At 37.3% G+C, this 27,866-nt stretch overlaps 2 protein-coding genes and 1 long non-coding RNA gene across 3 annotated transcripts; 1 reads left to right on the top strand and 2 right to left on the bottom strand.

Annotated features, from left to right (window-relative positions):
• Positions 1–44: 44 nt before the first annotated feature.
• stk24a (serine/threonine kinase 24a (STE20 homolog, yeast)) lies at positions 45–17,908 on the bottom strand. Its single transcript, XM_031297013.2, has 11 exons — positions 17,351–17,908; positions 10,431–10,661; positions 6,841–6,897; positions 6,590–6,698; positions 5,727–5,884; positions 4,591–4,776; positions 4,346–4,491; positions 4,098–4,230; positions 3,887–3,964; positions 3,546–3,682; positions 45–3,184 (listed from the first exon to the last, which is right to left on the bottom strand). Exons 1-11 carry the CDS (start codon positions 17,390–17,392, stop codon positions 3,151–3,153), a joined length of 1,311 nt encoding a protein of 436 aa, XP_031152873.1. The 5' UTR covers positions 17,393–17,908; the 3' UTR covers positions 45–3,150.
• On the top strand, positions 13,021–23,326 carry LOC116047969. The gene is made up of 3 exons (XR_004104527.1): positions 13,021–13,154; positions 19,726–19,735; positions 23,317–23,326. It is a non-coding gene; the product is annotated as an uncharacterized LOC116047969 (long non-coding RNA).
• Positions 18,884–27,730, bottom strand: slc15a1a (solute carrier family 15 member 1a). Its single transcript, XM_031297000.2, has 23 exons — positions 27,568–27,730; positions 27,277–27,317; positions 26,613–26,700; positions 25,610–25,751; positions 24,756–24,875; positions 24,537–24,636; positions 24,297–24,387; positions 24,079–24,162; positions 23,895–23,977; positions 23,688–23,774; positions 23,469–23,558; positions 23,339–23,383; positions 23,224–23,256; positions 23,042–23,130; positions 22,678–22,759; positions 22,464–22,583; positions 22,156–22,296; positions 22,019–22,065; positions 21,570–21,677; positions 21,367–21,478; positions 20,749–20,886; positions 20,481–20,588; positions 18,884–20,313 (listed from the first exon to the last, which is right to left on the bottom strand). The coding sequence occupies exons 1-23, from the start codon at positions 27,572–27,574 to the stop codon at positions 20,074–20,076; spliced, it is 2,196 nt and encodes a 731-aa protein (XP_031152860.1). The 5' UTR covers positions 27,575–27,730; the 3' UTR covers positions 18,884–20,073.
• Positions 27,731–27,866: the final 136 nt, after the last annotated feature.

Genomic DNA, 27,866 nt, shown 5'->3' with positions numbered 1-27,866 from the left:
CAAGTAAATTTCAAATAAGGTCAGGTCAAACAATGGCAAAACTATTCATCATTCAAGTACTGGATTTTTATTTTTTCCTTAATCATTTGACAGCTTTCAATAAATCCAACAACACTGTCCTGAATTAGCAAACATGTATACTGGACAATTAACTGTCAGCAAAGTCACAAAATTAAATGTACATTTCAAGTGATTGCTATCCAGTGTTTACTGAAACTTTAACACATCACAGAACCAAACTTTACTCCCTCTATTACATAATACTGCTCTTTTGGGTTATAAAAATAGTTTAATAGAATATATGCCTACTTGTGTTAAGAAATGACTCCTGGTGATCACACTGCTTTATTGCCATTCAACACACACAAAACTAATATTATTGTCACATAATATTGTAGCCTTTTAAAGTACCATTTAAAAAAAAACTAAATAAATCTGCAAAGTGCAACACAAAAAGATAAGTAGACCATGTAAAAGGTGCAAATTGTGTTCAATTTGTCTCTGTTTGGGATGGAGGCTTACATGGCACATTTCACATGAAAAGTTTGAATGGAGAGCAGAGTAGAGCAGAAAACACAAAGGAAAATGGAAATCACTGAGTGTGGTACCTTTTCTTGATTTGGTTAACCGGTTTCATTTGAACAATATATTTGATTAAACTGTGTATTCCACCAATTAGTAAGCAGAAAAAAAGAGAATGTCTTTGGAGAGAAATGTGGAGTACATTATATTGTTTAAATGATAACATTAAAGAGTTAAAATAATAGTTCGACATAAAAAGCTAATTTGCTTTTTAGCGTCTTTACAACATCTAGCTAATTATGAAGCTACAGCTAGCAAAGCAACAAATCGGCATTTCTTTGCGGTTGCTAGGCAACCATCGGAGATACCAGGAAGTTATTGGTCCGAACCAAGAAATAGTCCGGCACACATAGCTAACCTCCTGCAAGATGCCCAACTGTCGTTTTACACTTCAGCTTTTATACGAATTAAACCATCAAACAATGTGTTAATTGGTCCGTTTTAGAGGTACTGGCAGGCAGATGTTACCTCTGGACCATGGATGTAGCTGTGGACAGAGCCAGGTTAGCCGTTTCCAGTCTTTGTGCTAAGCTAACAGACTTAGTCGCATATTTAACGGAAAAATATGAGAGAAGATCAATCTTCTAATCGCTTTCCCACCTAGAAAGCAAATAATCGTATTCCCCGAATGCTGAGTTCTCTCTTTAACTTACCCTGTTTACGTTGTACTGCCCGTGCCAAACAGAATATATCATCTGACTCTGATTTCTTTTTTTTAAATTCCTTTCGTCTGTGAAGAAAAATGAGTAAATTTGTTCATGCATGCATCATACTGGCAAGGAATGAAAGAAATACTTTTGATCTTTTATCATTGAAAAGTATTGCTGCATATGCATTGTAATGCCAGAGGGAAACAAAAATAAATCACAACAAACGCATTTGATCTAACGTTTTAAAGCGGATACTATTCATCCCAAATACTCTAAGGCTGATTCCACTCTGTTTAGGACTCAACATTCCTCTAGTCCTGCAGCAGTATACTACAACGCATACTGCTCAGGCCAACCAATACGCTTTATACTCTTATGCTATCATGCACATTCCTTTTAAGCTACTCAGTAGTAGCAGCAGTGCCACTGGTCTCTGAACACCTCCTGGCTTTATGTTAATATGTACATCTGAGAGCAGTGTCATCTACTATGTGAGAAGTCTTTGTCTATATGCATTTACTGTACAACTACAAAAAACTCTCACAAGTCCAAATGGAAAGATACAGCCAGGCAAATATTACACTGCATGACCAACTCCAGAGTCCAAGCTGTGAGACTTCAGGTGGACTTTATTTTGTCCCAGATAGCATACCTGCAAAATACTGTAAGTCTCATGCTACTGTTTTATGGCTACTTCGTTTATAGTCAAAAGGCATTTATACTTGAAGTGCAATTAAAGCTGTAGGTACGCTGAGGAGATAGATAGTACCACTGCAGCTCCTAGGAAGACTAACAGAGTCTGCTGATTTATAAACTAGATGATGGCACTGCCCTTTTAATGGAATGAATGGACGAAACCTCAGTTTATTTAACCAGTCAAAAACACACAGCAAAAAAAGAAGGGATGAGGCAAAGTCCAACAAACCGACCACTCGAGGCCTTGTGGAGCTGGCAACAGAGCATCCCATGTTTAAAACTGGTGGGGGCTTCATCGATCCAGCCTTTTTCTATTTTTTTTTTTTATATTCTCCTACATTATCGCAGCCACAGCAAGGAGTGTGAAACCAAAAGGTTAAAGAGAATTAAGAAATATAAAATAAATCAATAGTAAAACATGATAGAGGGCAGCCATTTTCATTCACTGGATGAGTACTAAAGTTTTACAACTGGAGAAATCAAAGACCGATATACAAAAGAACAAGTAGAAAGGCAAGGCAATCTCATGTATGGCCATTTTAGTCTCTCAAAATATTCACTTCACAAACATTATCTACAGTTTGCATTTGGCCATTTGTACACAGTGGTTCCATTACAAACACTCCATTATGTTTTTCATGAATCTGTAGAAATTAGCTTATTTACAAGTCTGTACAACCACCCTATAGAGCTCTTTCCATCTCCCAGAGGACCCAATCCACTTAAAGCAGGATACCTGAGTTTTCAATAGAATGCTTCAACCCACTCGTCACACTTCACCGCACAGTTCACAGGATCTCTCGCACAGCCACACACATGCACACAATTAAACAAGGTACTTTCTCCAAAAGGATGCGGAGTGTAAACCTTTGTGAAAAAGCCACAAACTCACCAAAACCAATAACTCAAAAGTCATTGCAGAAAGATAGCTGACTCCACCATAAAAAAAAAAAAAAAAAAAAACAGTTGTGAAGGAGGTATTGAGAAGGGACATCTTACAGCAGGTGGCAGTCATGGTGGCTGGCCACTGCCTGTCCTGAATAGGACCCTCTGGTGGTGTGCTAGCGAATAAACAGACATTACGTGGGCCAGGATTTGCTTCAGGAAAATTAGTGATGGAGACTTTCCTGGGAGACTTCATCCCGGCTGTGGAGGTCAGAGGAAAAGATCTGACTGCTGCCACCAGGGTGAAAGATTAGGGCAGAGCTGGATGTAGCTCCTCTCAATGACTGGCAGCGGTTTGTGGCACAGAAAACCTGACAAACATCAGAAAAAAAGGTTAATTTTTACGGTCTAAACAGGCCTTGGGTTGAAACAACTATCACGCTAGTGACTGTAATGTTCATTACACAACAGCACTGGATGGATGGAAAATGAATAGCCCTTTACTATTCCTATATCTTATATTTCACTGTGGACCAAAGTGTTGGACAGATGGACCAGTCAACTGTCAGGCAGGGAGACTGTGAGTGCATCACAATATGTCCTTAATGATCCCATTAAATGGGCACATACATACATCACTTTTAGGAAGTAAGTATGCAATATTCTGGGACTTTTACATTTAAATATAAGTATAAGAATGTAATGAGAAGTGATAATATGAACCCTGATTACCTCTGAAGTCTCTGCACTAGTTCAGCTACCAGGGAGTCACAGATCCCTGGGTGTGTTTCTTCTGCCAGGAAAATGGCCTCCCGCAGCTCCTCTGCAGCCTCCGGCTTGCCATTACGCATCTCGCCCTTTTCTTTCAACTGCAAAAATGACATCATTTAGAAAACATTATATTTGAACTTTCTTAATATTTTATTTGTAGAGCAATCTCTGACATAAATATATCTGAACATACAGTAGATTTCAATCAGTGTGATCTGCATCGGATTTTACAATAGTTTTATTTTAAATCATGTATTCGGTGATGATCGTTTTAACTTGGGGTAACCCGTTAGTGCCATTACCTCAGCAAACAATGGAGAAAAGATTGTTGATAAGCTTTGTGACAAAGGCCTCTTTGAACTCTCTGGACTCTCCTGCATCTGGAAAAAAAGGATGATTTTAATGTTAAAAAGGGAAATCTGAGACCTTTGACACAGGGAAGACATGGCTTTGCCAACAAGAGTTACTACTAATTTAGTACTTTTTCCCCTCTACAACGCCGTATGGTCCCACCTGTTTCCTTTCGAGCTCAGCAGGCTGTGCTGCCCCATTCTGAAACTTTTTGAGGTCCTTCTCCCTGATGGTGTTGAAGATCCAGTCATCATTGCCAGCGTCATCTCCTCCAGAAGCCTGGCCATTTGGCTCCCTACAGTGACACAGGATATTAGGATCAGCATTGGTGTACTCAGAGTTGCTAAATTTGGTTTTAGAGTATAGATTTGGCTTTAGAGTATAAATTGGTGATGGTGCAGACAACTTACTCATCAGATTCATCAGAGCTGGATTCTTCCCGAGACTGCTCGGATTTCCACCTCTTGTATCTGTCAATCAGCTCTGTCAGATAGGACGTCTTTTTGGAATGCCTTACAATATACTTATGTTTTAACAGCTCTTTGGCAGTTGGCCTCTAAGAAAAACACAGAAAGCAAACCTAACAGTGAATATTTAAAAAAATACTGTGCACTATTACTATATAACAGTATGAACAAGAGTCTTTTAAACTTACAAAGCTAGGCTCCTTATTTAAACAGGCTTCAACAAATTCTTTAAGTGGTTTACTGTAGTTTCCTTCCAGAGTTGGTGGATTGTTCTTTGGGATGAGGAATAAGACCTTCATAGGATGAAGCTCAGAGTGCGGCGGCTCTCCTTTAGCCAGCTCTATTGCTGTTATTCCTAATGACCAGATGTCTGCCTATAAAACAAAGACATTTAGGACAGAAAAGATCATAATAAAGCAGCAGAATTTCAAACATACGTCCACAAATACACACACTGACACAATGACAGTTTAAATGTGAAATGGCATTTAAACTGGCTTACTTAAGCAGCATGTGTGTATTTGAGGAAGCTCTGCAAACTGAAGATCGTGATGTAGTGGTTGTGTTGACAAACCGCACTGACTCATGTCGCGGTTATTTTAAAAATATGTATTTGGTCCTTTTTAGTCTAGAAAATCAGTCTGAAATAGTGCTTAAACACTAGCCCGCAGCAATCAACAGAGCAATGAAAACAAGGACAAAATGTACTTATCATTTGGTAGCGGTTTCTCACAAATCTTTTTTCTTTGGACAATGCTTCACCACTCTCATATTGATGCTACTGTTGACACAGCATGGTTGTTTCATGGTAAAATGATTTTTTATACATCAACATTACATTTTCATCCCAAGGAGAGACACCAGGCCACTGAAGCAGGTTTGTCACACATCACTGTGTGGATCTGAATAATATAAACACTTATGACTTTGACATTATAATAAGCCTGTCATATTTGCATAAAGGCACTCACCGTACCTTCTCCCCTTCTTGCACTGGTGTTGCTGGACTCACCGCTGGCCCACAGGTGAACTAGCCCAATATAAAGAGTCCCACCACTCCAGATGTTTAATCCAACCCAGCTGATGTGGTAAACCCACAGTAAACTTTTGTGATCCAGCTGTCAATCTTCACTGACACTTTGCTGCAGTGACTTGCAGTGGAACATGTGCAGTAAAGTTGACTTACATTTAAAATGTATGGCCATCAGCAATTTATTGTTTTCGATTAAATCATTCTCTCCCAAACACTGTACATTTCCTTGGGATTCTGCTTTCCAACACTAAATCTGACGGTGATAACAATAGAAGTTGGGATAATTCTGACCTTTGAATCGTAGGCCGATTGCTTTATGACTTCAGGTGCCATCCAGAAAGGAGTACCAACAAATGTGTTCCTTTTTATCTGGGTGTCTGTCAGCTGGCCTGCCACTCCGAAGTCAGCCAGCTTCACATCGCCTTGTTCTGACAGCAACACGTTTGCAGCTGAAAGCAAGAGGACAAAGCATGAGCTGCATGAAGTATCGCTTTTGATAGCATTTAGTGTACTTAAATGAACATTCAGTATTCGAAAAGATCCAGACAATGCTATGTCTCAACCACTTTAGTAATACGATTGTTCCCGGCTTCTGACGGTAACCTGTTTTGTGGAATTTAAGATTTTGGTTACAAAAAACTGATTGGTTGGTTTTGTAAAGCATTAATCAGGTTTCCAAAAACTAAGGATACATGTTTTCATTTGCATGATAAAGACTCAGGAGAGAGAACTCTGACCAGTAGACCCACACGTCTTTCTAAAGAAACATTACAGAAAAAAAAATACAGCTACTGTTTGCATTGTTCTCTCCACACCAACATGCCTGCTCTCGTACTATTGATGTCAACAAATTAAAAAGGGCCCCTCTATTACCCATCCCTATTCTAACACAAAGACTATTTATAATATAGTAAAGGACAGAGACATGACAGATTACAGATCTCAACAGAATTTACATTCAAGTGTAAAATGTGACTAGATTAAAGTGATGACTTGTGTTTGGGTCCAAATACAGACAGTACTCAACAGCTGGTGAACACTGATTCCAATACACATTAAAGCCTCACTTCAGCATTATTAACAAGAAGATAGAGACCATGTTGTCAAGATTAAGACTGTTGTTAAAACAAGGTGATGCTATGCACCAGTCTTACCTTTGATATCTCTGTGGATTTTCTTTTCAGAGTGCAGATACTCCAGCCCTTTCAGGATCTCTCTCAGAATTGTGGCAATCTGTGTTTCATCCAGGGAACCTGGTTCCAACTAGAAGAACGGATAAATTAGAGGATAAAGGGGTCTTTGGGCTTAACTTTGTCAGAGAACTGTCATGCAGTCTGCAAATCAAATTGTTTAAGGTAAGATCATCTTCAAATAGGTTCTTCATATTATTTGGATATAGACTTACCAAATCCAGGGCTGATCCTCCACCCAAATATTCCATAATAATCCATAATTTTGTACCCTGAAAAATAATTCCAGAATTCAGTCAAATAAGGTTCAAAGTTGCAGTAGTTATTACAAAGAGTAACAGTTCATACTTACTTTGTCCACTTAAAAAAATATATAAAAATTGTTTTATTTATTTATTATTTTTTTAAATATTTGCCCCCTTTTTGTAGATTGAGTCATCTGTTCGGTTCAACAATTTTTTATTAAATGCTACCTGGCCCACCATGGTGCCAAGATGTACATGTAGCAACACAGTAGAGAAATGATATTGCAAATGGAGAAAATTGCACTGATTTAGGCCCTTGGCCAGGCTAATGTACAGTGTGTTCAGTCTGTTAAGGTTCTGACACACCAACCCGACGGCAGAAAAGGCAGTCGGACTGATCATTCGGCTCCGTCGGTCCAAAAAGTGCCTCGGAACACACCGAAGCGACACCGACTTCAGCGTATGTTCTGCGTGTGCGCAAGACGTAATATGTCTCCATAACAGCAGGCGGCACTAATCTGTATTGTCGCCCAAAAAATGAAAACCGGAAATGACGAACGCGTCACGTGGGTCTGGCTTCTCCGAAATTCAAAACCGACCATAATGGCGGCTCGTTCGGAATACGATCTCGTATTTTACGAAAATAGTTCACCGAAACGTGTTTCTGAAAACATTTTAAGCGAGAACTAGGCCATGCAGTTGCTGAATCTGTCTGATTTTTTGATCGACAAAGGTCAGTTTGAAAGATTTTCGTGAGATTTTGAGAGGCGTTCGTCACGCTCATCCCGCTCGTCATTTCCGGTAAGTGTTTTAACATAAGTGCACTGATTCGCTAGTCAAGGGCTAGCACTCCACCAATCAGATTGGTCATTGAGTCCGACTGCCCACTGGCCGATTCAGTGAGTCAAATCGGCCCAAATTAAAGCCGACGGCTCACCAAACAGAATCGAGTCACCGACCTCGCCAGACTGTCCGACAGCCGATAATCGGGTTGGTGTGGCAGCGCCTTTAGGGAAACAGACACTTGTTACATCATATGACAAAAGGAGTCACAATTGATCTGTGATGGTTAACTGACATAATTATGTTTATAGACTACTATTAATACTAAAATATTCTACATTTACATTTTAACATTTACAAAAGACTAGCTTATCCTTTTCTAGCAGCTGAGAACTACTACTTATTAATCTAAAACATACAGTTAAACAATGCGAGCTGTGTTAAATATGTTAAATTCTTGAACTTGAAGGTAGTTCAGCCAGTCACTACAACTTTAGATCTGTGGGTTTGTCATCTGAGCTTGTGTGTTAAGATTTCCAGGTGCACACAGACTATTTAAGATGTCAAATTTACTCAGACAGTCTTTTCTGACCCACTAAGTTTTAGAAATACAGTTCCCATAATGCTTTGGGGATGTAAACAGGAAATAATGTTGGTATTAGTCAGGTATTAGTGAGCTTTGCTGAGGGACACAACTTGAGCCCCCCTTTTATTAGCCTATATTTGTTTACATTTTGACAAGTATGCCAAATTAGCTTTTAGCAGTTCATGTTTGCTATGTTCATATAGATGTAGAAAACTATCACGTATTCCTTTAGATTACTTTGATCCTGAACAAAAAAACCTAAAAATGTGATAATTCTAAAGGCAAATTCTGGAGTTCAACGGAGCTTCTTCATCTGAGATAATTATATCCTTGGACAGTGTAAATCATACTAAATCTAGGAATATGTATATCATGTCTGTATTTTGAGATTTTACTGAGTTATGACTCACAGAACTACACATGTATAGGGTTAAGGGATTTAAACTACCTTAATTGCCTCCATAAGCCGTGTGCTACAGCCACTGCTGCTGCATACATACACTAAGCATAATACCATGGTTACGTAATTCACAAAAATAAGCCTTAATTCTCTCCTTCAGCCAGCAGCATAACTTAGCTTAGCTAGTAGACCCCACTTCTCTCCTTACTGCTGTTAAGTACCATAGTAAATGGTGAGAGCTACTCTTAGCACCATCACATATAGTGTGACTAAAAAACTACTATATCATATAGAGATGTTAAAGAGCTGACTTTCCGCTTTAAAGGTGTTGCACCCCTATAACTGTCATGGTGCACTTCTCAATGTATACAAAAGGCTATACTATACACTCACCTTGAAGATTATTAGGAACACCCTACTAATAGCGTATTTGACCCCCTTTCGCCTTCAGAACTGCCTTAATTCTTTGTGGCATTGATTCAACAAGGTGCTGGAAGCATTCTCTAGAAATGCTGGCCCATATTGATAGGATAGCATCTTGCAGTTGATGGAGACTTGTGGGATGCACATCCAGAGCACGAAGCTCCCGTTCCACCACATCCCAAAGATGTTCTATTGGGTTGATATCTGGTGACTGTGGGGGCCATTTTAGTACGGTGAACTCACTGTCATGTTCAAGAAACCAGTTTGAAATGATTTGAGCTTTGTGACATGGTGCATTATAGTGCTGGAAGTAGCCATCAGAGGATGGGTACATGGTGGTCATAAAGGGATGGACATGGTCAGAAACAATGCTCAGGTAGGCTGTGGCATTTAAACGATGCCCAATTGGTACTAAGGGGCCTAAAGTGTGCCAATAAAACATCCCCCACACCATTACACCACCACCACCACCAGCCTGCCCAGTGGTAACAAGACATGACGGATCCATGTTCTCATTCTGTTTATGCCAAATTCTGACTCTACCATCTGAATGTCTCAACAGAAGTTGAGACTCATCAGACCAGGTAACATTTTTCCAGTCTTGAAAGGTCCAATTTTGGTGAGCTCGTGCAAATTGTAGCCTCATTTTCCTATTTTAGTGGAGATGAGTGGTACCTGGTGGGGTCTTCTGCTGGTGTAGCCCATCCGTCTCAAGGTTGTGTGTGTTGTGGCTTCACAAATGCTTGGCTGCATACCTCGGTTGTAACGAGTGGTTATTTGAGTCAAGTTACTGGGATTTTCATGTGCATGAAAATCCCAGTAACTGAGCAGATTGGAAAATACTCAAACCAGCCCGTCTGGCACCAACAACCATGCCACGCTCAAAGTTGCTTAGATCATGAGATTGGTTGATTAGATAATTGCATTAACGAAAAATTGAACAGGTGTTCCTAATAATCTTCAAGGTGAGTGTATTTCATACACTGTTCACCTAATATGCACATGAACACCCTGATAATAAAGCTAAACGTCAGCACATTGACCTCATTGTCATCGTTTTATTTCAAACCTTATCTGCTGGAGTACAGAGCAAAAAGAATAAAACATATGACAAAGACCAAATACTTACAGATTGCATTGTTACAAGCCCTCAAGCCATATACTACTGCAATGTCGGCCTATTTTTCGGGTTGATCAACAGCAATCTGTGCAATATTACACAGGCAATACTTGTTCCATTGCCCACATGCATTATTTATTGACCTACATTGTGTACACTTGCTTGCAGGAACACACTACAGACATATGCATTATGTTGATGGACTATTGCAAATTGACAATGGTATTCTTCCTGAGGTTAAAGCTTACCTTTAGGTAGGATCCATGATACTTGGTGATAAAGGGACTGTCACACTGGCTGAGAACTGTGATTTCCTGTTGAATGTCTTCTATTTCATCCTCCGCTTCTTCCAGATCAATAGTTTTAATGGCCACAACCTTCTGAGTCCGATTGTCAATGCCTTTAAAAACTTCACCAAAAGAGCCTTTCCCTATCCTGTCCAGCTTGGTAAAAAACTCCTCTGGATCAGCTCTGAAGTTCTGTGTGACAGAGAGAATGACGGAGAGAGAGAGAGAGGGAGGGAGAGCGGGAGAGAGAGAGCGAGAGAGCGAGAGAGAGAGAGAACAAAGTGAATTTTAAGCAATGTAGAACCCCGCAGGCAACAGACAAGATGAACATAAAAGGCACAGAAGGTAAAATTACAGGTATTCAAGCTGTTGTTACACAGGCCCACAGCTCAACATACAAGCAACATAGCACCCTCTGGCAGTCTTCAAAATATGTTACAAATTGTGATGCAGTTATTTTTTATTTTTTAAATCTGGGGCACACACACTCTAGTTATCAATTAAAGAGACGGTAATCAGTGAACTTTGATTTACTATAATCTAAAAAAACTGATTTGAAAAATCTACAAAATGTCAGAAAATGTTGAAAAATGCCGATCAGAGTTTCCCAGAGCTGATAGTCATCTAAAAATGTCTGCAAAGTAGTGATCAGGCGGTGGAGCTGCGGTATCGAAGTCCCGCCATTACACCACCCGATCGCGAGTCAATCACAGCTGTCAATCGTGACGTTTCACTCTGTTTTTAAATAGCATCAAATAACTAATTAAAACCAAACTTATCGGGAAAAAGGACCACTTGAATGATCGTAACAACTACTTAAAATGACAGAAACCATCTTTGGTAAAAAGGTATTTGCCGTGTACTTTGATTTTTTTAGCTTGGCCAGTGTCTCATCCGCAAACATGGAGGGGGCAGGATTTATGACCTATACTGCAGCCAGCTACTAGGGGGGCAATCAAGATGCTTTGGCTTCTCTTTTACAGTCTATGCATTAACCGCTAGATCAGACTAACAGTCCAAAACAACAATATTCATAAATAAATAATATATATATATATATATATATATATATATATATATATATATATATATATATATATATATATATATATATATATATACATACACAACAGTCTTACATTTGAGAAGCTGGAAACATTTCAATCAATTTTAATCAATTATCAAAATAGTATAATATACTTAATAGCATAGTATAATAATAACTCACACACAGTGATCATTTGATTAGTAGGGGTGTACGATTCAGAAAATGTCACGATTCAATATTGATTTTTAGGCTCAAGATTCGATTCAAAATCGATTTTCAATTCAAAAAAAGATTCACAGTATGTAAATGTAGTTCCTCTTCCCATGTGATTGCAGTAGACATACAATTTAAAAGAAAAGAAACAAATTAAATGTAGTTTGATATACTTTATATGTCTACAAAAATAAAAACTTTTGCAACTAAAAACTGCAAAGTGCCAAGCTTTGGCCATAAAACATAACATTTTAACATAAAACTAATGTTAAATGTTAAATAAAAAGAGCTTTTCGTTCAGAGTTCGGTGGGAGTTTAGAGCATTGAAAGAGAGTGTGTTGGTTGTCTGGCATGTTAGGTACTTTAGGTTGTTGTTCGTCCTCGTCTTTAATGTTAACCTCTGGGTACCATGTGAGTTCTCAAGTTTGTGGTGTTTCTAAAATACTTAACTTTCGCTTTGCAAAGCCTGCACATAGCACGATTCCTATCAAGTTCCGTCTTCCCCTCGAGGTTATAAAAGCCAAAACGTGCCCAAACTCTCGCCTTCAATGAGGATGGAGCAGGTTGAATAATTCTTTCTGTGAGGTTTGCCATGGTTTGCGCCGACTAAACTACTTCTGCTGCACTCCTTCTTCTTCTTCTTTTGATTATAACAAGTGCTCAGGCATCGTGTGAATTTGACGCAGCGCCATCTATGGGAATGGCGAGCTAAACTCATTTCAGGATAATAGTATACACGTCATTACAAAACAGAAAAAATAAAAATAAATATATGAATCGATTTTTGGAATTCTGTGACTCGATTTTGAAATCAGTAGAGCTTGAATCGCGATACGAATGTGAATCGATTTTTTTGCACACCCCTATTGATTAGTGATGTCTGGGTTAGATTTTTATTTTGTCACCATTATGTGCTCAAACATTCAATATTAAGTATGTCACACGGACTCCTTATCTATTATCTATATATTCTATTAAAATATGCTTGACAATTGAACAGATCAGCATTAATGGGGTACTCCCCTTATTAGTCACAAGACAGAGATTAAAGAAGAACTGGTCAAAATCAAAAACAGCAGAGACCAAGATATCCTGACTTTTAGTTTATAGTATGGGTCAAGCTAAAAAATAAATAAATAAAACAGGATCCTTTACACAATGCAACCAAAACAACCTTTTTCTATGACCCTCTGTCGGTACCTGATCTGTGCTGCCTGCACGATCCGTCATGCGCATGCGCAAGATGTTCGCACATGGGCAGATGATAATCCTGTTTTACAAGGATTTACCATGGATTTACGACACTGCACGATCTGTTCCACGCTTCCGGTCGTAGTTGTAGCGGTCTGCCGTTAGCCTCCACCGGGAAGCTAACGTTAGTTTAGCTGACAGCTAATTCGGCCAATCGCTAGCTGAGACAGCATGTAAAGACCCTTAAAATAAAACCTAAAAATAACCGTTATAACAGCTGTTGCGTCAGTTCTACTTTACTTGTGCTCATTTAAAATACAATCAATCAATACGTGTCTTTATTGTTATTACTGTAAAGTCATAATTTAGCTATAGCCTGCTTTTCCAAGTGTTTAGTTTGAGTTAACATTATTTTAGACCGAATCAAGCTGTCAGCTAGCGGTTAGCCAAATTAGCTGTTAGCTAAACTAACGTTAGCTTCCCACTGGAGGCTTGATGACATCATCAAGGGTATTTTCTCATACTTCAGAAAACTCCCCCAGAGCCAACGAAGACATTACACCACTGTTTTCATTAGGCAAAAAGTACTAACCATGAGTAGTAAACTGATATTTATGTAAATAAATATATATATATATATATATATATATATATATATATATATATATATATATATATATATATATATATATATGTGTAAATCTGTGAAGAAGAGAAAATAGCCTGCCTCACAGATCTCTTTTAATGGGGTCCTTCAGTGTTTCATAGTATTTGTGATGAAAAGGGTGTCAAATCTGGAACTGTTGTGGCAGGAAAGTTTTGACAGGGTCAAAGACAACTAGGGCTGAAACGATTCAATAAAACTAAAGTATTTCTTATCTGATTACTTAATCTATGGAATAATGGTAGAATACTCTATTACTAAAATAATCGATAGCTGCTGTCCTAAAGACAACCTCTCTTCATTCCACCATGAACAAAATGCAAATGTGGATATTATTTATCAAAACTGCATCTGCAGGCTGCTAATTTCGTTTGAGACACGTCATGGTTCAATCTCTCGCAATACAGTAATGTTGATAAAAGTTTCTCGTGTTTTAACCTGTCACTTGGATGACAGCTTGCATAACTAGTGTTCAGTGTAGGATAAGTTAAACAAGAAAACTGATCAGGTTTAGTAAAGGCAATGGCTGTGATACCAATGTTGAGGATAGGCTTGGTACATCCCTACTTTGCCCTACACAGCTCAGCTGCCTAGGCTAGATGGTATCTGTTCTCTGCTTTTTCTCTAAAATAATCAGGAGTGGTATACTAAGAAAAAAAACGCAATCATTTTATCAACTTCTGAGTAACTTAACTCAAGCAATGTGTGACCTTTTCAGATCAAATTTCATGGCTTTGAGTTACATGTAAAATCACAAGACAACTCAACACGGACTTGGGCTTAACGACCTCCACCACAAAGGCTAAACAGAAACTGAAGGACTACACCCTAACTTATTGACTGAACTAAATGGCCTATTTCCCCAAGGAGCACCAGGGAAGAAATAATGGGCTTCGAGTTGGCCAGTCCAATTTCCCTTCATGCACAGCAATCATTAGCCTAAACCATCTGAGTAGTATTGTATGAATATAATACAAAAGTAAGTCTATCCTGAAAAAACAAACTATATTATGAAGTTGATCCAAAATAAAATAAAAAAATATATTTTTGCAGTAGCTTTAATAATAAAGAACTAAAGCAATTAAGCACAAAGCTTAATTTACCAGGAGGCCTGTACTACGAAGCAAGATTTGGCGTTAACGAGGTAACTTCAGGTTCAACCCAGGGTTTTTTGTATCACGACGGTTCAATGTGGTAATTTTTGCTGAACACCTAACCTGCTCGGGAGCAGGTTATGTTGGAGATTAGAGATCAACCGGTGTTAAAGCACCGCCTACTGGCCAATCAATACTCGACTGATAACGGCGTCACCGTTCTTAGAAGATCCAGTGGAGCTTGGAGAGAGAGAGAGAGAAAAGTTAAAACATTTAGAGACCGACAACCCCGTTAACATTCCTTGATTGGTATTTTTATGAAAGATATAGATTTTCAGGGGAGAGAATTACGTATAGTATAGGCTATTTGTCGGCTTCTTGAGCTGTGTGTTGCCAATGCGGATATCGGTTTGAATTATTTGCTCTCACGATCGCTTACCACTGCCAGGGTTGCAACTGAAATAATAGGCTAAATCAACAACAGTTTATGGAAAGCAAAAGTGTAATTATGGTCAGATCTAGTGCCTGACTGATGGGGAAGTGATATTGATAAGCGTTGTAATTTACGCATTTACAGCGTCGGCTATTTTTTTGCCAGCTTTCCTTCCTGTTTTAGGAAGCAGCAACTGTATTGCGTTTTGCCTGTAAAACCGTGTCTGTGTTCTTCATATTTATGTAGAATTATAGTTTGCTCTTATGTGAAATATGCGGCTCTGGTAGATGTTTGCGATTGGTCATGCTGTGCAAACACCGCCTCTTTTATGTGAACACGCACGCCGCTGGATTGGGAAACCCTGGGTTGATTGAAGCAGTTGTTAACCACCGTTGTGACACAGGTTATGCGGGACTGCGGTTGTTAGGTTAGGTGAAGCCGGGTAACTGATATAAATTCAGGGCATGTTGATCTTGTTTCGTAGTACAGGCCTCTGGTAACCCAGCCCTAAGAAGATCATCTGTTGGCTCACACAGTATATTGCTACAGTCCCCCCAGAGAACAGTTTCCAGTAAAAGTGCTAATGCATGGTGGTCAAATCTATATGGAGGGGGTGGGGGGGGGGGAATGAGCAGCTGCACTTTGAAAAATTGGCAAAGAGGTGGCTGCTGAATTTGATAGCAAAGGGACTTTCCAACAAAGACAAAGAGATAAAGCAGAGTAGAAACAACACAACCAAAATACTCTCATAACACTGGTGTGGTCAGTCATCCAGGTGAAAATTATAATGTCGAGGCTGACTTCTGTAAAAACAATTGGAAAAACAACAAGGGCGCTGCGACCACAGACTACACATGATGGGAATGTACTTGCCATTTCCACAGTCAGCAAGTTTACTGCGACAACTAAAGCTGCCTGAACCTCGCTCTAAAGGCATGTGTTTGATGCTCCCCCATCTGCACCACACAACTGTGTAGTCTAGTATCATCCTTGCATATAGTGAGCCAATATATCAATTAATATATTACTCAACCAACTAAATATAAATCTGCAACTGAATATTTTAAGATTCAGAAAAAGTCATTTGACGTTATTATTAGTGCAATTATTAGTCACTTAATCGTTTAGTGGCTAATTAGATTATTAAATTACAGCTGTTTCATAATTAATGAATAATTTAATTAATTTATCGTGCTAGATTGCCAAACATTCTCTGGTTCCAGCTTCTCAAATCTGAAGACTGGCTGCTTTTCTCTGTTTCAAATAATTGCAAACTAAATATATTTAGGTTCTTTACTGTTGACCGGACAAAAGAACAATTTAAAGATATCACCTTGGGTTCACTTAGGGAAATTCATGATTTTCTGACATTGTGTAAACTATAGAAGTGTCAGATTAATCAATAATGATGGTAATAATCATGGGTTGCAGCCTTAAATGACATGGGCTTCACTATCTTCTAATTTGTAATGCACCAAACTAACAATTGATTGATGGACAAAATAATCACCAGATTAATCACTAATGAAAATAAAAGTCAAAACCAATAGGTGTGATACGTGGACTGCTCTATTAGAATACAAACTGAAAAGTGGAAATTATTAGAGCTTAAACGATTAGGCTAGTCAATTGGTCTTTAGTTTATCACAGAAAAATCTTTTTTCAAACATTTGATGTTTCCAGCTTCTTAAACGTGAGCATTCACTGTTGTTCCTTTAATTTATTGTTCCACTATTGCAATAAACTGAATATCTTCCAGTTTTGCACTGTGAAAAACACAACAGTGGACATGGACTAAACAGAAAGTTCAATATGTTAACTTGTGCTTTAATTGCGCATTGGCATTTGAACCTGCACAGAATGCCGTTTATGAATTAGGAGTAAAGTCGTCCAATATAAATTGTATATCTAGCTAGGTTTTGACAGCCCGTCAGTCATGCAGTACACGTTAGACTTGATAACAATAATTAAAAAAAATTAAAAAAAGACGTCAGCCATCTTATCGCATACGGTCATACTGGACTTTGACTACTAGTTGCATTTATCACTGCTAAGTAAAGATGATAGTCTTTATCGTGATCATAATGGAGGGTTCTTGTAGATAAAGTTATTTACAGGCACCGAGTTAAACTTACGAGCTGAAGGTACAAGGAAACGTTAAGTAAAATAGCAGGATGCTGTGAACCAAATAAACTTGCCTCTAAAAGTTAACCAATAATATAATAATATTTTATTCACCTGAATCCCCGGCAGTCCACTCTGAATAGGGGAAAGCGCCATGGCGTCAAATCGGCAAAGATAACGCCTTTTCCTCGTCTTTATCTGCTTTCCTTATCAGAGGTGTAACGTCAGTTTCCTGACGGAGCCCTGGTTTGGATCACCGGTCCGTGCGGCAAACTCTGTAAGGGTAGTTAATGTATCGAACGGAGAGGTCGCTTGATTTTGAAAAATCAGCCTGACTTGTTGGCTTGTACTTCGAGCTGCCTGCCAGCCTTCTCCTCACTCGCCTTCCGCAGTTAGCGAATGTTAGCTACGCTAGGCTAACGTTACTTTAGCAGCTAGTTAGCAAACAGTTAGCTGAATAATTATATCTCCGTAGAACAGTACGGTCTCTAAGCACGTGCTTGGCAGTTTCCCGATGATAAAATACAGGTCTGGTTTTAAATAGTCGCACAAGATGAGTAAATGCACACTGTTATATAGTTGTATCGCTTGTTGTTCTGTTATCTCATCACTTTCCTCTGTCGCCCAGCGCCATCTTGGTTAATGTCATTTTCATTTTCCGGAGGACCAATCAGAGGGAGCCTCAGGGAGGAACAGTAGACAGTACCTATGTCGTTATTTGTAAATCAAAAAGCGTCACAGAGGAGGAAGAGTTCAGGTGCAGGATTTACCCTTAATACATCCATGGATTTACCCAGTTTCACCGATGAGTTTCACCAATGAGTTTTACGCTTCATATATCTTGTGATTTCTGTGGTCTAAACAAAGAGACAATTTTTCCACATATGTATTCCAAAATGTTTTGGATTGAAAATTGAAACTTTCTATCTAGATAAACAGGTGAAATGGTCATGATTTTGTGATATTTTAATTCATTTTAAAGAATAACTCTCGACAAAAATGTTAAATTTTTTATCCAACTGTTTATCATTTTTGGCAAATTCCATATACATAAAATGAAATAGACCAATAGAAAAACAAACTTTACCTTATTTCTAATGGATATTAACCTCTATTACAATTATATTGTCAAGTTGAAAAATACTCAAGCAACAACGACCCAAATGATATTTGAAATATATAAAAAATATATCGACTGTTAGGCCTACTTAATTATTAATCTGTTCCCCTTACTTTATTTATTTATTCCTCCTCCTATCTATTATTTTGTTTTTATTGAATGTAAAACGCTTCTTGCTTCTTTAGCAAATTAGATTTTTAAAGAATTAGATTTTTTGTCATAACTGAATTTCCCTTCCTCTTTTACTCTTTAAACATGTTATTGTTGTTGTTGTTGTTGTTTGAATTTGACTGTTATCAATAAAGTTAGAGAAAGGAATGTGCCATTTTCACACGTGTGGTTTAATTTACAGATAACAAGGTTCAAGTACACAACTGGGCAAAGCAAGCAGCTGTCCTGGAGTCCCAGATTCTCACATTCTGCTGAAACAAATATAAGGATTCAGCACAGGTAGGGCAGGAGAAAAAAAAATACATCCACCAAGTTTTCAAATATATTTTTTAATGTGTATTTTTTCTTAAGACAAACTTTAAAATCATGAACCTATCTTAACACCTTTATATTTTACTGTACCAGTACTGTTTTACTGTACTGGGCCAGTTGATATTAAGTTAGTTAAGTTTGTATCACAGAACCAGATCTTGTCATCTCAGATACATTCTAGACTTTTTCATGGTCAACTTTATAATATGTTGCAGCAGGAAAAACACAAATAATCAAATTAATGACGGCTGACTACTGGAACACTAATATAACAGAACCATCATCGTTCATGGTTTGAGTAACAAATGTGCTTTTCCTGCTATGACATGTCAAAATTGACATGTTGGTTGGTGGTAATTATTATTTTATATTTTTAGTGCAGCATTACAAAGACACCAATGATAAAATCCTGGGATCGAATAGTGAAGACAAACTCTGTCCCTCACTAGTAGAAGCAATAGTGTGCAGTGAATTGCACTCAATCCATAGATGAAAACATGCAATTTGAATGATCCAGAAAAAAAATGTTACGTGGATCTTAGATGATTTTGTCAAATTACACTTTTCCAAGGTAAAGTATTAAACTTTCACACTCAAATGACAACCATTTCTTTTTAGCCAGTTTGGGAGCTCAGAGCTCACAGCTCCCTTGATGGTCTGACAGGCTGCAATGCACTCCTTTTTGTCAAATCATAGGACATCAGTACTAGCTAAACATACTTACTGAAAGAAACAAAACACTATTCAGTCTTATACGGCTGTAAATGTAAAAGCCGAAGATTTTATATCAGGTTGGGAGAGTGCTATGAAAAAGACTTATATGCTCAGTGGATTTATAGCAAAAGATCTTAAGACAAGAATTGTGAGTGGAAAAACACACAAACAGGATTTTTTTTGTGTTGCTTACTTAAACATAACATACACATAAATATAAAAGAACTAAAATTACATTCAATGCTATTTAAATGGTTCATCTGTTGTTGTTGTTGTTGTTGTTGTTGTTGTTGTTGTTGTTATAATACTTTAGCTGAATGAATTTATTGTACTAATTATAATGCTAGAGAACTTTGTGTGCCTCATGATAGCCATTTGGTCATTGAAATATGAAACACACACACACACACACACACACACACACACAAATACAGGCAGAATTAATGTATATTCTACCTCCTGTCAATGTTGAAAACATATGTAAATGCATTATGGATATCTAATCTGCTTTTTAGATTGTTCACATTTTGGTCTGTTTGGCTGTATCATCTTCATCTTTATGACTTTTAATTGAGTCTTTCTTGACCATCTCGACCTCTTCCTTCTGTAGCTGGCTTTTATCATCATCATCTTCATCAAACTTCTGCTTGAACTGGGCCTCAATTTCTGCAGGGTTGATGTAGGTGTAGAAATATGCCATAATGGAGAAGATGATACACACTGCAAACAAGAGAGAGGCAAAGAGGACGTACTCTGCCCACTTTGAAAGAGGAGGAGAGAGACAGAGGGACAAATGTGGTATTAATGCATCATCATGTTTCACTGGTACTACATGACACAAAAACACAGACATGTCCACTAAAAATATTTTATCACTTTTAGTCTCTGAGGTTTAGTTTTGAGATTAATTATTGTTTGTTTTTTTACCTGTTTGGGAATCTTTGCAAGCTCAGCCACAATTAGTACAATGAAGTTGCCAAAAGCATTGGTTAACAACCAGCCTGCTTGTAGCACTGATTTCATGTTACTAGGTGCCTTGAAGACACAAAAGGACAAAAGGTGAATAAAGCCAGACACAAAGAATACATAATTATTTTATAGTTCAAAGACAAACCAAATCAAATATTCTCCTGTTCTGTGTCCTACAACTTCTTCTTTCATGGTACAGCACTGAAATAAGAAATAACAATTTTACCTGTGAGTAGGAGAACTCCAGACCAGTGACAGAAAACATCACTTCACCAGCAGTGATGAAGAAGTACTGTGGGATCTGGAGAGCCATGTGAACTGAGTTAGGCTTGATGTCTTCTGCTGCAGTAATAGACTCCTGACACTAAAACACATTATCAGAATAGATCGGTTTAGGGCAGTGTTTCTGTGACTGAAAAAAAAGCAGCTGGACAGATGTTGCCGGAGCACAGAAATGAAATTTTGTATTACCAATCACATGAAAAACAAACAAAAATAACAATGCATTAATTCAAACCTCCCGACCATGTCTTCTTAAGATGTAAATCTTAAATCTTAATAATAGACATTAATGAATATGCATAGCACCAGAACAGTGTGTAGGTAGGACTCAAAATAAACTACAGTGTCCATGTTCATTGTAGTAAAGGAACATGTGAAACATGTCACCCAGTGCAAAGATGTGGCTCAACAACAACAATGAAGCTCTATGGTAGAGGAATAACAAATGTCTTACACAGACAATTGTTTGTAGGATCAATTCATTGATGGTATTTTGGAGGATTTGTTTATATTAAGAAAAAAATAGAATATCACTATCCTTAAAATCATTTGTGAAACTTACATTGCCTTCAAAATCTAAAGTCCCGGGGATAAGGAAGGTATATGAACTTCCAAATCCAAAGTCCCGGCTGTATTTACATGACTGTGAACCACTCTGTAAGGTGAAGGTGGCCCTGATAATTAGAAAAGAAAATCAGTTGTTTGCATAAAATAATGAATCTAGTATGAAAACAATGTGATTTGTCAATATGAAAAAATCCTTACTTTCCATTTTTTATCTGAGAGTAGTTGGAATAATACAATGACTCGATTAGTCCAAAGTCAGCTGCTGGAGTTGACACATTCACTGTTGTATTCATTCCATTTACAAATCTGAAATATTGAGCCAGAAAATGTAAAAAGTAAACAGTAAGTAAAACCAACTTATCATTTTCAACAATGAATTCTTCAGATAAATATTAGGGCTGCAATTTTGGTATTTTCAGTATTTTAACCTGATAATAATTAATAAATTATCAAAATAGTCAATGATTAATTTTCTGTTGGTCAACTGATCAATTAATTGTATATATTTGTTAGAGTTTAAACATTTGTAATTTTTTTTTTCAATCAATCAATTATTTGTCATATGAAAATCGTACGGGGTACAATTGCAGTGAAATGTAATCCCATCAGCTCCTTCAACTTGTGCATGTTCAGCAAATTCAATTTACCGAATTGCATTGTTGCCTTCTTGTGGCTTGGAGGTTAAATCATCAGTCTGAGGAAATAAGACAACAAATGTTGATGAATTGAACTTATAAGGCCTGTTGCATGTCTTTATTTTCATTATTTTGTGCTTCTAACTCACCAACAACCAGTTAATGTCATTGATGTTTGAGGGAATCAGAAGTGTTTGTCGCCGTCCTTTGGCCAAGGGAATAGTTTTCGTCATGTTGCCTATTAAAACGCTGACCATTTCTGCTTCAAATGTGAAGAATTGATCACTGGCCTGCAAATAAATTGCAGTTTGAAATTGATAAAACTGTGTAATCATTGGGGTACAAATATATGTACATAAACAGTGGTATTTTGACTTGCATGCAATTGATTTTCACAGAATTTTAAACTTGTAAATCCCAATTTTGTAAAAGTTTTGTGTTATCGTATGAGACATACCTGAGTTGCAGGAAGCACCAGAGGATCGTTGTCAGGAAGCTTAACTGTCACTGGATTGCTGCCCATGTTTAGTAATTTCAACTGACTCTGGGAGGCTGATGGGAAGGTGGGTAATGTTTTCTGAAGATTGAGTGAGTTTGAAAATAACTTAATCCCTGAACTGATGTGCATTTTGGCAGTAAGGAAATTAACACAATAACTGTTTTCTACTTACATCAATTTGAAGCTGAACCAAAGCAGCGCAGACAAAAGCTATAGCTGCCATAATCATCCCCACTGTCATTCTTCTCAGAGGTCTGTTGAATTAACATTCAATTCTGTTACATATCTGTACAACATTTTAGAGAATCACAGCAACAAATATATACATTTTTATACAGGAATACATTGTTTTTATGACTATATATTTTTTTATCATCATGGTTATTATGCACCTGATTCAGACTCTCAAACATTAGATTGTTGTCAATGTTCTCATCTAACATTTGTCAAGAAATCGGATTAAGTGAATTTTTCCAAAATGTTGAACATGTAAAAAAAAAAAAAAAGCTGTCTCACTTAGTACCAGCAGTACTTACGTAAAGTTCAGGCCACATTTTTTGATCAGGGGGTAGATTACGCTCTCCATGATAGGCACCAAAGTCAGGATCAGGATGGGGTTGACAGTCTTTCAAAAACAGAAATTGTACAGTGAGACTTTTCTCAAATAAAGCACAGTAAATCAGTCCAAGCTAACATGATAAAAATGATTGTAACTTACCTGCATCTGATCAGGCTGTATAACAAGGAGCCCCTGCAGACACAAAGACATTATTAAAACATGAACACATTGCTTTAGTTAATATATTCATAGCTGGTTTTATCACCAAACTTACAAAGTTTCCATCCATGTTTGTGGCTTGCAGGGTCCATCTAGAACCCTTTAATAGATATAGAGAGTTTAGTATTGTTTGCCCTGCCAACAAGTGATGTTACATTTTAAAAGTAACAGTAACATTATGATACCTTTTGGTCAAACAGGGTCCAGAACATTGGGAGTGGGATGTATAAAAAGAGGACCTTCAGCACCATTTTGATTTGAGCAATGAGGAGTTTCTACAGCACCAACAGACAGAATAAGAATTGCTGTTATTCCACTGATGACAGCTTGCTAGAAACTTAAGACATTTTTTATTTAATTTTTTAAAGAAAAAAAAAAGAAAAAGAAACTTAAGACAAACTTACATCATATTTTTCTTCTGACCAGTCCATCCAGTGCTGCCTCTTTGGGAATTGCTTGCTTCTGTGTTTGAAGCGGTTTTTAATGGCAAACTGATTCACAGAAAAAGAAGAAAAAAGTGTAGGATAACATGTTTTTAGAAACACCTATAGCAACTGTTGTTACACATTAATGCAGAATGTGTTGATGCAAATGGTGTGAACTAGACTCACCCCGATGCATTTACACACATCCAGCATGATGTTTCCCTGTGGTTCAGCTTTGTAGTACATACCACTTCCGATGATAAACACCACTGTTGGGGACAACATCATTATCAGTGCACAGTATATGTACCAAATCTTTACGTTTCTGCTTTATGTATAGAATCAAAGTCGACAAATTATGTAGACATACCAAGCGCAACCACCATTAGTGCTGCAGGGACACCGAAGGCCAGAGAATAACACTTCTGCTTACTGTAGATGCCACACTCCTGAGCTGCAGATTAAGACAACCAACATTAATCTAAATTTTTACTCATACTCAAGGACTGTTATTGTTAGTTGTTATCACAGGCACTCATGTTTATAGTTTATGGTTTGTCATAAATGTTATGGCCTGCTCATATTTACCTCTCAGGATTGGAGTGATAATGGTTGAGAGGAGACTCCCACCATTAATGCACAGGTAGAATACAGAGAAGAAAGTTCTCCTTTGCCTTTCCTGCACAGAGAAATAAATCAGTGACCCATCATACATTGCATGCATGTTTTGCAATGCTGAATATAATGTACAACCAATTCCTGACCATTACCAGGCTCCACCTATAGGAGCAGAAATGAGGTTCTATGTTCTATGTATAATGTTCTAACCTGATGGTCACCAAATTGGTCTCCACCAAAGGCAGCAACACAAGGTTTGATGCCGCCTGTGCCCAGAGCGATGAGGAAGAGTCCCACCATGGACAACACGCTAAATGTGAAGAGGAATATGTGCATGAGCAGAGAGCGCTGTAGAAATATGTGATGAAAACTGCCTGCCAAAAGCACAATCCTGGACTCTATTATTTGTGTAGTAGAATAGAAACTCACATATGAAAGGTCATGCTGTCTGGTATCCCATTTCTGTCTTTGTCAGTGATGTCATGGACTGCGCTGACTGCCAATGCAACCTGGCCGATCGCATAGACAATGGACAAGTAGATGATAGTCCTGTAAGGTGAAGGGAAAGAGATAGCAGGGGTGGAATAAGTACACAGATATTTTACTTGAGTAAAAATATGAGACTGTAACAAACGTTCTGCATTCGAAATACTACTTAAGTTAAAGTACATAAGTCTTATAAGCAAAAAACACATAAACACAAAGTAGGCTTAAAAGTAAAATGATTCGTTATTATAGTTTTAACTACTTTATATACAGTTTCTTAGTTGAATCCAGTGGTTCCCAACCTAAGGATGTTTTAATATCTTTGCCTTTAGTGTGAAATATTGGAGAATTTGACCTCTTTAGGCCTCAGTTAATTAAACAATTTAAAAACTCTATGGTGGTAAAGAAATGCTGACAACTTATAGAAATCTGAAAAATGACAAGGAAGCCCAACTAAACACTACTTTTTGTAAGAGATCACAAGCAAAAAAGGTTTGGAAACACTGATTTAATCTTTAGCAGTGAATTGTATTTTATCATGTCATAATGTAAAACATTAATCTGAAAAGTAAAGAGTAACTTTATCTGTCTAATAAATGTTGTAAAGTAAAAAGTGTGATTTTCCTTCTGAAATGTTGTGGAGTAGAAGTATAAAGTATACAAATATACTCAAGTATACACAAATACTCCAGTTATTTTACTTAAGTACATTACTTGCACCTATTACTTTCCACCACTGAGAGATAGTCATCCTCTAACTACTTGCATATGTTTAATGGCAAAATAATTAAACACACTTAAACTTTCCCAGCCAGGAGTCAGCCACAATGGCCCCGAGGATAGGGGTCAGGTAGCAGAGAGCCACAAAGATGTGGTAGGTGGAGGTGGCCATGTCATCGTCCCAGTGAAAGAAGTACTTAAAGTACAGCACCAGGACAGCTGTGAACAGGCAGGGAAAACGTACGTTACCTCTTATTTTACAGTATATCATCATCAATCTAAGACTGCACAGTATCAGCTCTAAAATATTTGGTTACCAAACATTTCATGCAAAACATGACCAAACTTTGGTCATGTTGTGTATGTAAATATCCAGTGGTGGAAGAAGTAGTCAAATATTTTATTTGAGTAAAAGTAGCTATACAACTCTGTTACAATTAAAAGCCATTGCAGTCATGGCAACAGCATCAAAATATATTAAGTACCAAAAGATAAAAGTACTTGTTTTTCAGACTAGCCCATTTTAGAATAATGTATATTATATTATTGAGTTATGATTATTGATGTATTAATGTGTACATCACTTTAATACTGCAGCTGGTTAATGTGGAGATCATTTTAAATTATTTATATATATTATTGTATGTACTGTGTTTATAAAGTATTTTGACTTTATATAAGACTTTATGTAAATATATAGTAATGTCATCATTTATTTTATAGTTGTTCAATCACATATTAAATCAAGTAAACAGTGGAGTAAAAAGTATAATATTTGTCTCTGAAATATTGTGGAGTAGAAGTATAAAGTAGCAGAAAAATTAAATACTCAAGTAAAGTACCTCAAAATTGTACTTGAGTAGGCGTATATGTACTTAGTTACTTTCCACCACTGGAATATCAAACCAGTCCTGTTTTTTCCAACACCGTTATAAATCACTGTTAAAAAATAAATCATTACGTGACAACCATCCTTAAGGTTTGGTTAGGTTTAGGAAAGATCATGGTTTGGGTTCAAATAAGTACTCATTGTCGTGCTTACAATCACGTAGTCAACGTTTTAGAACGCAGTATTCTCACCTCGCATGCCATAGTAGGAGAACCTCTCGCAGAACTCATTCACAATAATGAAGAAGATGCTGAGGGGGTAACCACACACCACTTTGCTCTGATAGATCAAAGAAATGGCAGCATGGTGTTCAGCATTGGTCGAGAAAGTACCACAATAAAAAATACTTGATTACAAGTAAAAAATCCTGAATTAAAAATTTTCAGTAAAAGCACAGAAATATTGGCAACAAAATTGACTTTGTGTATCAAAAGTAAAAGTGCTCATAATGGTCCCTGTCAGTGTTTTATTATATTATTGGATGATCATTATTGATGCGTAAGCAGTATTTTAATGCTGTAGTTGGTCGAGGTGGAATTTTGACTGCTTTTAAAAACAATACTATAGCCTAGATGTGAAATAAATGTAGTGGAGTAAAAAGTGCAACATTTACTTCTGAAATGTATGGAATTGAGGTATTAAGTAGCATAAAATGGAAATACAAAATACTCAATACAATCATCTAAAAATGTTACTTAAGTATTGCTTGGTAATTAGTAAACTATAGCAGTAATACAGTGAATGACATATTTAGATAGTTGCTTTGTTCCTATGGATTATCATTTAGAATCACCGAACAACTTAAAACAAAAACTGCCTCAACATCAAATAAATGAAATGAATTAAGTATATTACCGTCCCTTTGCTTTTCTTCTCTTTCTTGGGGTCCTCATTATCTGTGCACAAGATGAAACTACTTTAAATAATAATGCATTTCATAAAAAGACTGCCTCCATTTAGAAAAAAAAAAATCTTTCTCCCATGTTTTGTGTGGAATTAAGAAACAATATGGCAGCAGTTAAGAGTGTGCAATAAGTTTTCTTTGTATGTTCCGACTTGTCCCTCAGGTGTGTCTGCACATTCTGCTCTGAAATATTTACAATTTTGATTTAAATGAAAACACACAAAAAGAGTTTACAAACTCACCTGTCATGATGGCTGAGTGAAGCTGCTGCCTGCTTTCTACTGTGGTTTGATATTCCTTTGAGATTACTGCAGGGAGCAATTGATAACTAATCCTTCACTGTGGAAGTGTTTCGAAATATTGCTACATTTTAGCACCGTGATCTGTCGCTCACACTGCTGACTGTTGCTTTTATGATGGGTGGGAACATGAGATATAGGAGATAGGGAGTCAGCTATTTTCCGTCCCTGACACCTCATAAAAGGTATTAATTCCAGAGAACTCCACAACTCAACCAAATATAAAAACAACCGTAAGAATA

Source organism: Sander lucioperca, chromosome 8 (assembly GCF_008315115.2).
Source record: "Sander lucioperca isolate FBNREF2018 chromosome 8, SLUC_FBN_1.2, whole genome shotgun sequence".
Taxonomy (NCBI): Eukaryota; Metazoa; Chordata; class Actinopteri; order Perciformes; family Percidae; genus Sander; species Sander lucioperca.
The sequence above is the reverse complement of the archived record's forward strand: the minus strand, read 5'-3'. Positions and strand labels throughout refer to the sequence as shown.

Bases quoted from the DNA above. Each gene is read 5' to 3' on its own strand.
- stk24a (XM_031297013.2), bottom strand. From the start codon at position 17,392: ATGGCGCTTTCCCCTATTCAGAGTGGACTGCCGGGGATTCAG. The intron at 6,699-6,840 runs GTAAGTCTATAT...CCGTTCTTCTAG, and splicing joins GAGGATCAGCCCTGGATTTG to TTGGAACCAGGTTCCCTGGA. The intron at 5,885-6,589 runs GTAAGACTGGTG...TCTTGCTTTCAG, and splicing joins AATCCACAGAGATATCAAAG to CTGCAAACGTGTTGCTGTCA.
- slc15a1a (XM_031297000.2), bottom strand. The intron at 25,752-26,612 runs GTGAGAATACTG...GCCTGTTCACAG, and splicing joins CTCCTACTATGGCATGCGAG to CTGTCCTGGTGCTGTACTTT. The intron at 24,637-24,755 runs GTGAGTTTCTAT...CTTCACATTTAG, and splicing joins GACAGCATGACCTTTCATAT to CGTGTTGTCCATGGTGGGAC.